General features: G+C 37.5%; 1 protein-coding gene across 1 annotated transcript in view; it reads right to left on the bottom strand.

Annotated features, from left to right (window-relative positions):
- Window positions 1–5,807, bottom strand: part of LOC141438095 (chymotrypsin-2-like) — a 28,982-nt gene extending 23,175 nt beyond the window's left edge. Inside the window, exon 1 of the mRNA XM_074101765.1 lies at window positions 5,747–5,807. Within this exon, the coding sequence (XP_073957866.1) occupies window positions 5,747–5,807 (61 nt within the window). The remainder of the gene's footprint in view (window positions 1–5,746) is intronic.
- Window positions 5,808–13,420: the final 7,613 nt, after the last annotated feature.

Here is a 13,420-nt window from a genome sequence, read left to right on the forward strand (position 1 = left end):
TTTTACTCGCATAATTAACTATATACTTGACTAGGTACTTCGCCAAAGGCTTGTAAACTCCTACCACTTAAGCAGCAACGTAGCTTTTATTGATCTTTTACAATGCTTTCTATGTAATGAGGTTAAGCTATAAAGCTCAAGAAAGCTTTATACACACTCGTGTTTTCTGCTACGTGGTACAGTTTTAGGATTAGGAAGTAATACAATTTCCCGCTTCACAATACACGTTCGCTGTAGATAATGGTTCAACATTGTCTTGTTAATTTGTGTGAATATTTAAACACTTGGCATTCAATAGGTAGGCATAAAAAAGAAAAAGTTAATTCGCGTTTGAGGTTTGACAGCTGTCATTTCTTTTTTTTATTATTCTTTCCTCTAAGGTAAAAGCAAAAGGTTTAATACCGTACAGTCATCATTATATTATATTTTTTCTCTTCTGTGGTTTTAGTAAGGCCATTAAAGACCAAGTTTTCTGTCAAAGGCATGCGACAAATCTTCAAATTATGTGGAAATGACAGCTGGCTGGAAATTGAAGTCGATAAGGACCCGTTGTTAACTGTCTCATTGTATGTGTTATGTAATGTCACTACGTCGACATTGATAGAATATGCTATACTAATAAAAGGTACAGCAAGGGTGAAAGGATAAGGTGGAAGCCATAAAGAAAGCCGTGGGTTACCTATATAAGATCCTGTATTTTTATAAAATACTCTTCGCTTCGTAGTCAGGTTCTCTAACCACTTGGCCATCCGGTCACCAAATTTGACTTTATTCCAGCGGGAATTCCCAAAATGTATATCGAGGTATTCGTTGACGTTGCACTAATAGTACAGTGCATTAAGGGGCGTAAGAAGGGGATTACTAATGAGAGTCTATTGGAAGCCCGACGCCGGAGGCGGAGGGCTTTTAATGACCCGAGTTTGTAATCCCCTTACGGCCCGTGATACACACAATGATTTTCATCACATTGCGAGGAAAAAAATGCAAAAATATATATATAAGACAATAAGTAAACGTTATTGGGAACCGGTAAAATAAACGTAGTGTTGCTCTGAAAATCAAAGTTTTATTATTAGAATAAGTTTACACTTTTAGTTTTACACCACTTAGCCTACAAATTACAGTAATATCTAATCATATTTACCTGAAAATCAAAGAAACGACATTTGAAGTTTATTATTAATATCCTTTTCTTAATATCCTTTATTTAATTTTACTAACAATGACACCATCTTGAAAAATCACCTTTCTACCCTCAGTTCACTCAAGAAATCAGTCTTGTAAATAAACAACGCAATCTTTCGGGTACATAGAAGTAATACCGACGTCTGCTTTAACGACGAATACAACTTAAAGAAATCTAATTTCTTTACATATATATTTTGTGTTCAAACACTTGACAGTCAATTGACAGTTCAGCAAAAGCAAGACGCTAACAAAACAACTGAATAAAAATATGGCTACCCGCCTGGGACTACTAGAAAATTCGAAAATCAAAGTTCGTATTGTACCGTCCCTCTCACTCTCGTATTAAATAATATTGGCGCCAGGAAAACGATATGAACTTCGATTTTCGAATTTCATGGTAACCCCCCTGATTGACACTTTTTTCGAGTCGTCAACCATAGGTAAGAGATTCCTTAGAGAGAGATTCTAAGAACCGTGTTTAGTTTAGAATTTGAATGGTCTTACGGCCTGATTATTCCAACATGCTAAACAATATTTACTACATTTATTGCAAAACAATTTGATATAAATTTAAAATATAAAAATAACGAAGTTTCATGAAGCGCGGCAATTTTTTATGGTGTAAAATTAGGTTAGGTATAGCTAAGTTTTAAGTAAATAAAACAATGGCTGACTTGAAACCTCTTTAGTCTGAAATGACGTACCTACTATCTTTTTAAAACTAAAGTCATAACTCCCTTGGGGAGGAAAAATATACGTAAATCCATAATTCCCGCGGGAACAAATGAGGCCATTGTCCTTTGGCCAGACATGGAATAACGTTATTGACGAGCAAGTGTGATGAAAAAACAATTGTGCAAAATTTTATGACTCTAACCCCCTATTTCACCATCCATTGATAGATAGATAGATAAAAAAGTTTATTTCTGCTAAGAGTTACATTTTTAATTTACATTTGTTGTGCCAAACTACAGAGCAGTTTGATTAAATTTACCTGACGGATAACGACATCACATTCGTCCCTGTCGATACCTCCTACGTATACTGGTACAAGTGACAAATTTCAGATTTTTAGTTTTTGCAATTTTGTCATTAATATTTCCTTATTTACCTACCACAAAAATTTGGACGGATATTCCTATTAGTTTTGGAAATAAAGTGACGTATATGAATGCATCTAACACCGTTTTGCTAATCGGTACAACGTATACTGAGGCAACCGACATGCACCACTATACGCGGCACCGATATTGTCGCGGGGCCGGGGAAGTCGAGTGTAACTGGCAGTTGCCTCAGTGTACGCGCTAGCCGTCGCTGCGTGCGGACCGTTTAAACTGTTCTACGAGCACATAATTTGATAGTATATATAAAAAAAAAACATGTTTTGGTTTGGCAAGACCACAATAGCCGTATTTCTCATAGACAGTCATGGAAACTAAATCCAATGTGAAACCTTTTCGTGATCTATTTCGCTATGATTTCTTTGGCAAATGTATGGGATGTCAACATAACATTGGTAGTACAACGGTTCCACCCCAGTACCAGTACGTGATTCAATTTCCTCGGCTATACCTACATGTACGCGTGCTAGAAATATAACATTGCAGTATTACATTGCATTTTGGTAGTTGAGCATCCCCAAAAAGAAGGCGAAGGCATGCATGCTTTAATTAAAATGAGAACAGTAAATTTCAATATACCTACAGGTTGATAAAAAAAATCCTGTACTATACTGTAACCCATATTAGGGCTACTGATTACTAATACGATATAAGTGGGAAAACATCGAAATTAGAAAGTCTTCTTGCGACTCCACTTCCATACAAAACTTTTTTTTTTCGAATCACAGTATTTTTCTACTTGGATCATATTAGTAATTAGTAGCCCTAATGTGGTTTAAAGTATAGTAAAGGGTTTTAATAACACCCTATACACATTTTTTATACACAACTAAGAAATGGTACCTGGCTATGTATATGGCGAAAACGGGTAAACCGAATGAAGTTATAGAAGTTTCCCAAGACTCAGAAACAGACACAAAATTTAAATCTATTGTCAAGAAGACATTAATATATAAGGCGTATTATTAAAATTAATGATTATATCATGGATAGGGAAATTTGGAAATAATTCCGATCCGCATTGGCGAGTGCTTACTACAAATAGCGAATTGAGAACTGTTTTAAATATGTAGTTGTGTTAAATACTTGTGATGTATAGATATCACTAAAATATGATTGTAAATCTGTTTACAAAATATACCTAGGTTTATTGCCAGACTCTTCTCAACAGAGGTTTTTACGAACCGGTGGTAAATTTTTTGACATTCATAAGTGCTTGTTACAATCTAAATTGAATAAAGATATTTTGACTTAGACTCAATATTTCATGTCAAAGCTTGTCTTAAGCAAAGTGCCAATCAGACTCGCGCACGAAGGGTTCCGTACCATCTATACAACTTCATTAGGATTAGCAAAAAAATGGCAAAAAAAACATTTGTTGCATGGGGGCCCCCTTAAATATTTATTCTGATCTATTTTTTGTTATATATATATTATATCGACTACAGTTATACATAATCTGTGAAAATTTCAACTGTCTAACTATCATGGTTCATGAGATACAGCCTGGTGACAGACGGACGGACAGCGAAGTAGTATAAAGTAGTAGGGTTTCCGTTTATACCCTTTGGGTACGGAACCCTGAAGAGGCACAAAAAGCTAAACCGTTATGTGGATACAAATGGGTGCGATGCGATATATGTATCACATGAGGAACCTTTCACAATAAAATATGAGTACACATTTGAACAGGAATACGAATCCATTGAATGTGCTTCCATTAATTTAAAGCACTTAATACAATTACTTTTCTTAATAAAACCATTTATATTTCAAGTGAGGTTTTTTATAAAGGTATATTTCTGTATTTTGTATAGCACGTTTAAAACATTACTAGCGGTATATTGGTACAAGTGGCATGCTGATGTTAGCGTATAATGATGCAAGTGATAAAAACGTTTATAAATCAATAGATGAAGGTAAAAGAGCATCTGTTTTATTGTTCATTGCAAGCCATATAAGTATTTCATCTAAAAATTCATATACAATATAAAAATATCGTTAGATCAGTAATCTACGCATTACGCCGTATACTGGAGCAAGTGGTAATTAGCTCAGTATACCGCACAACTACAAGATGTAAAATACGCGTATAGTAGTGTATCTGCAATTTTCTCAAAAACTATAAGAAATTTCAAAATTCCATGAATACAGGTAGAAAGCAAATATTTTCTTTGGAACCAATGCAAAATTTGAAAAGTTATATCATTAAATGAGAAAGTTACAGGTTTTGGAACCTTTGAACAGCTCTCCTGTAAATTTATGATTATGCACTTGTACCAGTATACGTAGGAGGTGTCGCTGTTTGTTTTGTTCGACAGACGGAGACGGCATGACATTTATCCGTCAAATAAAATTAATAAATGGGTAGTGAAACAGCCCCTAAGCCCAGTGGTTCTGATTTCAAGATTTAGATCCCGTCGGAATATCGGGAAAAAAGTAGCCTATTTATTATTATTCCAGATGTCTAACATACTAAATTTTGTCCAAAGCCGTCAATTGTTTTAGCGTGAACGACTAATAAACACACACAGACACAGACATACACACTTTCGCATTTATAATATTAGTAGGATAAATAGTACAAAAAATAACGCGAGCCTAAAATGCCGTTCTTTTCATTCTACGCTGGGAAATCACATTTCCTCATTTCCCTGCCAATTCGAAACGATATTTTAAATTTCCAAGAAATTTTCTCTTAATTGCGTTGCCATGTCCAGTCGAGTTCAAAGATATTTACACTTTTAGTATCCTTGTCACTGTATGCTATCTGTCAATTTCGTACAAAAGTTCAAACATGAAGTGACAGCGACAAGGCAGTGTAAAGATATTTTTGACCTTCATGGCCCCGCGTTTGAGTTTTGATGGGTTTGATGATAACCACGATTTAATTTTCGGGAATTCCCACGGGAATTTATAAAAATCCCTAAATTTGAATTCAGCTGCTGGTTCTAATGCTTTACGTATGCGAAGACAACCGTACCGTATGGGTAAACACTAGTTATAAATAAACCCGCATAGCTCACCCAAAAACAGTGACATTTGACATTTCGGAGACCTCTCGCTACACAAGCGCCTCTAGCGGCGAATTCATGACGATATCCCTCATTCAATACTGTGCGTGAAGTACCTACTAATCCTCACTGGATCCGCGTGGGAACTGCAGCCCCCGCTCTCTCATTGCGTGCCCGGCACGACGTAAATAGGTAGGATTAAATTGTTTATTCAGGTTTTTTTCCACTTTCGTTCAAGTTACGCATTATTCCGGTCGCGCTAATATATCCAGGGAATACGTCATTGAAAGCCGGAATATACTCAAATTGAGATCATGCTGAAGCATGTCGCGGATTGGGGTAGACTTAACTTAGTTCAGTTTAATCCCCAGAAGACACAAGTATGCGCGTTCTCCACTAAAAGGGATCCCTTTGTTGTCTCACCTTGCTTTGAAGGTACTCTCCTAGATGTCAAATCGTATATTGGGACCCTGGGTGTCGACATTTCGAGTGATGTTCAGTTTCGTGGTAATTTGGAAGGCAAAGCTAAGTTAGCTTCAAATAAATTGGGGGTGCCTAATAGAGCGGGACAGTACTTCTCGCCAGCCCAACGCTTGCAACTCTATAAGGCGCAGGTTAGGCCGCACATGGAGTACTGTTCTCATCTCTGGGCTGGGGCACCCAAATACCAAATTCTTCCATTTGACCGCATCCAACGCAGAGCTGCTCGATTTGACGATAGTCAGGCGCTCTCTGGCCTACTCGATCCTTTGGCTTTGCGGAGGGATGTGGCGTCTCTCTGCATATTATAATATGCCACTAATATGTCCAGTAAAACACTTATAGTCCTTGAAATACACTTTATTCAGCTAGGGAGCTGTGCTTGCATGCATACATGGGAATGTGTGTGTCTACCCTACATCAATCACCTTTTATTATAAAAAGCAAGAGAGTTCTACCCACTTAATTATAATGTACATAACATACCTTCCCCCCAAGTAACTGTACTCTAACCATAACAATATAAAGCAACAACTACCATAGGGTATACCGCATCTACCATGGGGAGTGTTCTGACGAACTTTTCGAATTGCTGCCTGCGGCTAAATTCCACTACCGCACTTCGAGGAACCGTCTGTCTTTCCATCCTCACCATCTTGATGAATGGCAGTCTAGTACCGTGCGTTTTAAGCGAAACTTCTTTCCTCGCACGACGAAGATCTGGAATCAGCTTACAGCGGCAACATTCCCGGCGCGTTACAACTTAGGGATCTTTAAAAAACGAGCCTACCAATTCCTTAAAGGGTCGGCAACGCACCTGTGATTCCCCTCGTGTTGCGGGTGTCCATGGGCGACGGTGATCGCTCTCCATCAGGTGATCCGTCTGCTCGTTTGCCCCCTCGTTTTAAGTTATTTCCATAATCAGCCCTCTGTACGGACATACGAATGAGGTTACAAGCGGCAGCACGCCATTGTATGGTGCGACTCGAAAGATGTAATAAACCTTTGATTTAATTGATAATTGTAAATTGCTATATTTGATTATAATACGATTAACTCAAAAAGTAAAGTACTAAGTTGTTTTAGGTTTATTTTATAAAACCATCTCAGAAGGCTTACTTCTATTACGAGTACAATTATAGGTACCTAAAAAACAATCCGTAAAATCCGTGTCCCAAATAATAGAAGTTTTTATTTTGTCCGCATTTTGAGTTCGGGCACATGGTGATTCTAGGGTTGGTGAAATTGTGAACGTGCGTAACCTGCAACAGTAACACGCAAATACTCATTTCGCTCTAGGCTTAATACGCAAAAAGGAATGCCTTTTTTGCGTACCCAAAGAGGTTTTATTCAAGGGGTTACAGCCAAGTTAGCCTGCATGTTACGAAAAATCAATTAAATTTTTTTTTTTTGTATGTGTTTCGTAAACATTGGCACCCTCATGTCTACTCTGTCTGACTCTCGGTAATACTACTCGTACACGATTTCCTCTAATGCATTATGACTACACATTAATGTAACAGCGAGAGGCAATCTCACGGCCGCCTGCTGGGAAATGCACGGTCGACATTCTCCCATTAATAACAGTAGGTACGGCAGGTCTAAGGTGCCCGGATCGGAGCAAGGAAGGTGAGGGGATAATGCGGAGCGGAGGTGCGGAGGAGCGGAGCTAGATAGTGAAGCGGAGAGAGAACGCAATGTGGTGCGATGTAGTAATAGAACTGTCTGTTTTTCCATTCACGGATATTACCCGCTTCCCCACTTCGGCACTTATGACAAATCTAATGATATCTCATAATTACCTACGTTAAAATCCGTCCAGTTGTTAGGCTGCAGCGAGGAGTAAAGAAATAGACGTAACCATAACCCTTCTTCATACAGTCGGGTAAAAAGCTGTTTACGCATAAATCGACGTTATAGAAAAAAATATTGTTACAGAAAAAACGGATGTAGAGAATGTAATATTCTTTTAATAACACTCAATTTTTCATGTTTTATTTCAATCAATCACTTGCAATGGAGATTTTTCCTTATTAATTGTTTGCCACACGGCTTGCTTCTTGCTTCTGCTGCTAGATGTCAAGTGACATTGATGTTGACTGCTGTTATGACAGTTCTATTACATAGAAGAGATGAAATATAACTTGATTCAAAATTAGTGCTTCTATTATTGCTGACTAATTTCAACAAATGATCATGATGATATTGTCCAGCATGATTTAAACAATAAAAACTTAATAATGACAATTAAAAACTAATATAAATCTAAAAAAGGCCCCTGTGGCATGGTTCCAAGAATGCTGGCAGCATTTCCTCGCTGTATGACGATGCCAAGACGCTGAGCGAGGAAGCTGCCAGCCGTCTTGTCTCCGGTGGCGTCGACCAGTCTCTTTGCCAGTTGGCTGAAGAGTTCCCTTGCGCCAGGGCCCCACGGACCGAGCGTCTCGACGCCGAAGGCAATGAAGTTGTATCCGGCGTCAAGACCACTATAAGCATTAAGTGAGCTAAAAATACTAATTTTAGATCACGTTCGAAATTCATCCGTATATACCTCGTGAGTTTCTTACCGGAATTCTCAACAGACATTTTCCGATCCGGTGGAAGATTTTTTTTGACATTCATAAGTGGTTATGTATAAGTTGAATAAAAATATTTTGACTTTGACTTAGGACTATTTTGTTACAACGCCCTACTGCAAGACCCTGTGTACTGCACCAGTGTTGTCACCATAACGTGGAATTAGGTCAATGATGTCCCCGATCGATTCGCCAAGGCCATTGGCTAGTGGGAACATGGAAGCTTTCAAAAATTGAAAACATTAATCTTTACCTGAACTGAAGGGTAACCACCCGATTGGATTGAATATGGACATGTGAGGAAATACAATATTCAGCGTAGATAATAATAGTTTGCTTCCGGGAAAACTCGGAAATACGGATGAACCGGATATGCCAATCAAACAATCAATTAACGTATATAAAACGAGTGGGCTTTACCTGCGACTTTCGCTTTATTTTCAAAACTGTTGCGACTACATTCAGCCTCTTTTTTCACCCCTTTAGGGTTGATTTTCAACAAACGAGAAACACCGTAGCTACATAGAATTAAATCTGCTGCTTAAGTGGTTTCGATTTTCTGCAGAATACTTCATCTCTTATTTCACCCCTTTAGGATTGAATTTATAATAAAAACGATTCCTTAGTGCTCGCCTATTTTATTTATAAATTGTGCTACGAAGTGGTAAGTGTTTTCCTATTTGTAGCTAGCTACAAAATGAGAACGATTTTCTTATCTTGTAGCCACATTTTTGGTATCTAGCTACCGGTGGCGTGGCGTCAGATATTTCCATGGTAAAGCCAAAGCAAAGATCGCTTACATCTTTCACAAATCCTGTATGTCCTGCTGTCCTATTTTGTAAATATTGGGCAAGTCAATGAGAATAGGGTTCTATGAACGCTTCACTACTGCTTTCTACCAAATGGGAACGATCTTATCTTGTAGTCAGATTTGGTACATAGCTACGAAATAGGAATTGGGCTCTCCTATCTTGGAGCTAGGAACAAAATGGGAATGATCATATCCCGTAGCCAGATTTGGTAGCTAGCGCTAGCTACGTAATGGGAAAATTGTGCTTTCTAATTTCGAAGCTAGCTACCAAAATTGACATCGAAGTGGGAATACAGGAAATTTTCTTCATTAGTAAATCAATCAGCACTAATGAAGAAAATTACGTGTAGTTCCACCTCGAAGCCCCACTGATAACACATGTAGTTCCCACGTGCGTCTGCTTAGTATCGAGTCGAAGCAAGTTTACGCAATATTGTCGGACGTGTTTGTTTTAAAAACGGTTACGATACTAGACTTCAAAAAGTAAATATTTACGTTTGTCCGTTTATCAGCTGGATTTATCAATCTAAAAGAATGACAGCGGGAAAAAAAGTTTTTATAACTGAACAATTTTGCGGACTTTTTACAAGGTCCTGTAATGGCATAAGAGATGTTCTATTGTGTCTTGTCTTAGACAAATTAAGTTCATTTGACCTGTTGAATGCCCCCTTAAAGTTAACAGAAGTGCTAACTATAATGCGAATATAATTTAAAAATGAAATTTTGTTTGTAGGTTGCTGGACACCTGGAATATCACAAAAGCTACTTTTTAACCAACGAAAAAAATCGGAGGTTCTCAAGTCGACGCGTAAATATATATTTTTTATGTATGATCATGCATAACTTTTTACATGGTAGTCCGATTTTGATAATTCTTTTTTTATTGGTAAGCGTAGCGCCGAGGTCCCATTTAAATTTGAAATAAGAAATTCCTACCCTAAGGGTAGGAAAACAGGGGATGATTGATCAGTCACTGATTGTAATGCATGACCAGGCATAACTTTTTACCGAGTAGTCCGATTTTGATAATTCTTTATTATTGGATATGGTATACCTTGAAGTTGGTACTATATAAACTTGGAAAAATTACCCCAACGGTGGGAAAAAAGTATAAAAAAAAAAATACAAAAAAATTAAACCGCCGAAAAAGCAAAAAATTGATATATTTTTTTATTAACCTTAAATTCCTGATTTTCCCATGGAATCGGGATAATATCTTTAAATCTCAACCACTGGGTTTGGAGTAATAAATTTGACACAGTTGTTTTGAATGCAAAGTCAATTAAAACCACGATTGTATTTGTTTCATTCCGATGAGAATAGCAAAATCACGGAAATTTCAACTGCCATCGGATTACGCGTGCAAAGCCGCGGGAGAAATCTAGAATAAAATAATACGATTATATTCGATAGAAAATACGACCACGATTCCTCTTTTCCCCGACTATGGCAATGGCAAAAGGAGGGTCAACTTATAATTTAGCGGTATGTAACGTGAACATTTATTTTCTGTAATTCTTTAAGAGATGTCTCTTCGTTCCATTCTCCATACAAACGTAGTCCCATTCTCATTTGAAAACTAGGCAACAGAAATAGATGAAATTTTGTAAGTATTGACTAGACGTAATTATCTATGCCTGTGGGTTTTCAGATTTTCATATAAATGTGTAATATCAGAATTACTGGAGCTCAAAAGTCGACAAAAAACATGTCAACTTTGCACGAGAATTACAGACTATTAAAGCATTTTTACAAAAATCCAAAACCTCAGGCATAGAAAATATAATGAATATCTTGATTGTAAAATATCATTGATTTTTGTGCTATACTTTTCGTATAATATGAGGACAACGAAACCCAAAATTCAACCGCTTAAATATGAATTACGGACGTCGTGGCGGAAGGCATGGGGGGGGGGGACGGCTGCGAGCGCTTATGTCACGATCGATAAAGACAGCAATATCCCAAACGAATACCTAACGCGGCCGCGCGGCCGGCAGGGAAACTTCTCTTAACAGCTACCGATAAAACCCTATCATACTCGTCATGACGAACCGCTGTTAACAGCAAGTTGATTTGCTTCCCGTTCCCATCGCTCGTATCTCACTTAGCTGTGACTTTTTGCGACGCCAAATAGCAATCCATTGCAGGGACTGTGTTTGGGATAGGCACGCCACGCAAGACATAACATATGACTGACTGGGCCTAAGGCCGCTTGTAGACGTCCGCTGTTTTCACCGGGCAACGGACCGTTTTTTCGCCGGATTTGCGGTTTTGTACGGCTTACAATGAGTGTGTGTACATGCACCGGACACTTGTCCGGCGACGAAGCCGTACAACACTGCAGAGAGCGGTGAAAACAACGGACTTCTACAAGCGGCCTTAGGCGAGTGATAGTAAAGAAAATCTGTACGGTGCCGCACAAAGTCATGTTTGTTACTCGGTATTGCAGTACCGCCGATGATAAGGGAGAAACCCGATATTCAAGTCTAGTTTGTAGTATCGTGCTATCGTGATCATGGTGCAAATAAAATATCTAACTTCTCTGAAAATCAAGGTGCGCGGGACAAAACCTGAATTTAAATAGTAAAAGATTTTAGGAAGTTTAAATTTATATTATGTTTCAGATACTTAGTGATCTTTTCTTAACAGTAATCTATTTCGACTTATCGGGTTAGACCGCGCACCCATCGTATGTTATATGCCTGAAGTAGACACTAGGAAAGAATTCAGGGTTTTACAATTTTTTTTTTAAATATTCTATAAAAAATAATTCTAGTTTAATAATAACTACAATAAATAAAAAAAAAACATAATATTCATTGAATTGAAGTAAATAGTAATTGAAACAATGTTCGAAGTAAAAATACAAGGACTCAATATTATAATGAAACATTTTCTGCGAAATAAAATTCTGTGAAATTTCTGTCTGTGAAAGAAGGGAACACCGATGTTTTTGATATACCCATATTGACTAAGTGTCACATGATACTCACAAATTGGTTTGTTTAGTGAGTTTAGGCGTCATTAGCATTATGGTGAGCCAGTGTCCGATTCACTACCGCAATGACATCCACATCCTTCGTGTAATCTATATTTGTACTTACTTTTGTTGTGTCTTGTGTTGTGAATAAATGCATTTTCTTTGTTTCTTATTTTTGGACATCTCTGTCAAATCGCGAGAGACTCGGTCATATTCATCGCTTGCCATTCTCGAGGCTCTTCTGGCATAGCCTTGATAAAGTGTCATATATCCTTCCAGGCGAAATGTATTGCCAACTCAGTCTCCCTTAATGAGGAGCGTTGAGCCATCAGTAATATTAATAACACCCCCATGGAACTCGGATGTAGCGCATATTTTACCATTAGAACCGTAATATTTCACAATTAAATGTAATTAACTAGGAGTTTCATAAAAACGTATTAAAACAGGCCAAGGGATCTGGGAAGGTTTTATGTGGAGCCTAGGTTATAATTTAAACATGTTTTCGTAGTAAGTGAAAAAAATGCTTTTTTCTCCTAGTTGACAAGCTTGATTGCTAATTTGTTAAATTAATATTTTTCTTCTGTCATTTAAACAACGAAAACCAGCCAGCATCTTCGGGACCTTGTCTAAGAGGTTACTTTAAGTAATTAATTTGTTTTAGTTTTAGGTTGGTTTTTGTGTAGATGTATTTTGACATTTTAATATTCGATGTAACAATTAACAATTGAATTACGAAACGAAGACAGCCCGTTTGAATTTCGTGTGAGACGTCACGTCTTTCTATGACGGCATGAAAACCCCACTCTCTATTCAACCTAGCATTCCGTCTAAACCTTGGTTTGGCAAATTTAAATTTGGTAAGAGAGCTACCTGCTGCCTTATCCGTATGAGACTGGGTCATGTTTGTACTCCGCCAGCCTTGCTAAATTTAATCTGATCGAGTCTGATGTTTGTGAGTGTGGCTTGGGCATTGCAGACACTAATCATATATTTCTCTCATGTCCTCTCCATGACAACTCCTTCCTTTATGAACAGCTGACATCCTACAAGGTCCCATTACCTACATCCATCTCTGTCCTTTTAGCCTCTAATGACATAACTATATATAACTTATTGAACATATTTATAAATAATAATGATATTAAAATTTAAATATGTATTCCTCATCTCACTAAATTTAATTTATCATGTGTACCTATGTAAAATACTTATCTTTATTTCTTTCGTTTTAATCCCATGTAATC

The sequence above is a fragment of the Choristoneura fumiferana genome, chromosome Z (assembly GCF_025370935.1).
Source record: "Choristoneura fumiferana chromosome Z, NRCan_CFum_1, whole genome shotgun sequence".
Taxonomy (NCBI): domain Eukaryota; kingdom Metazoa; phylum Arthropoda; class Insecta; order Lepidoptera; family Tortricidae; genus Choristoneura; species Choristoneura fumiferana.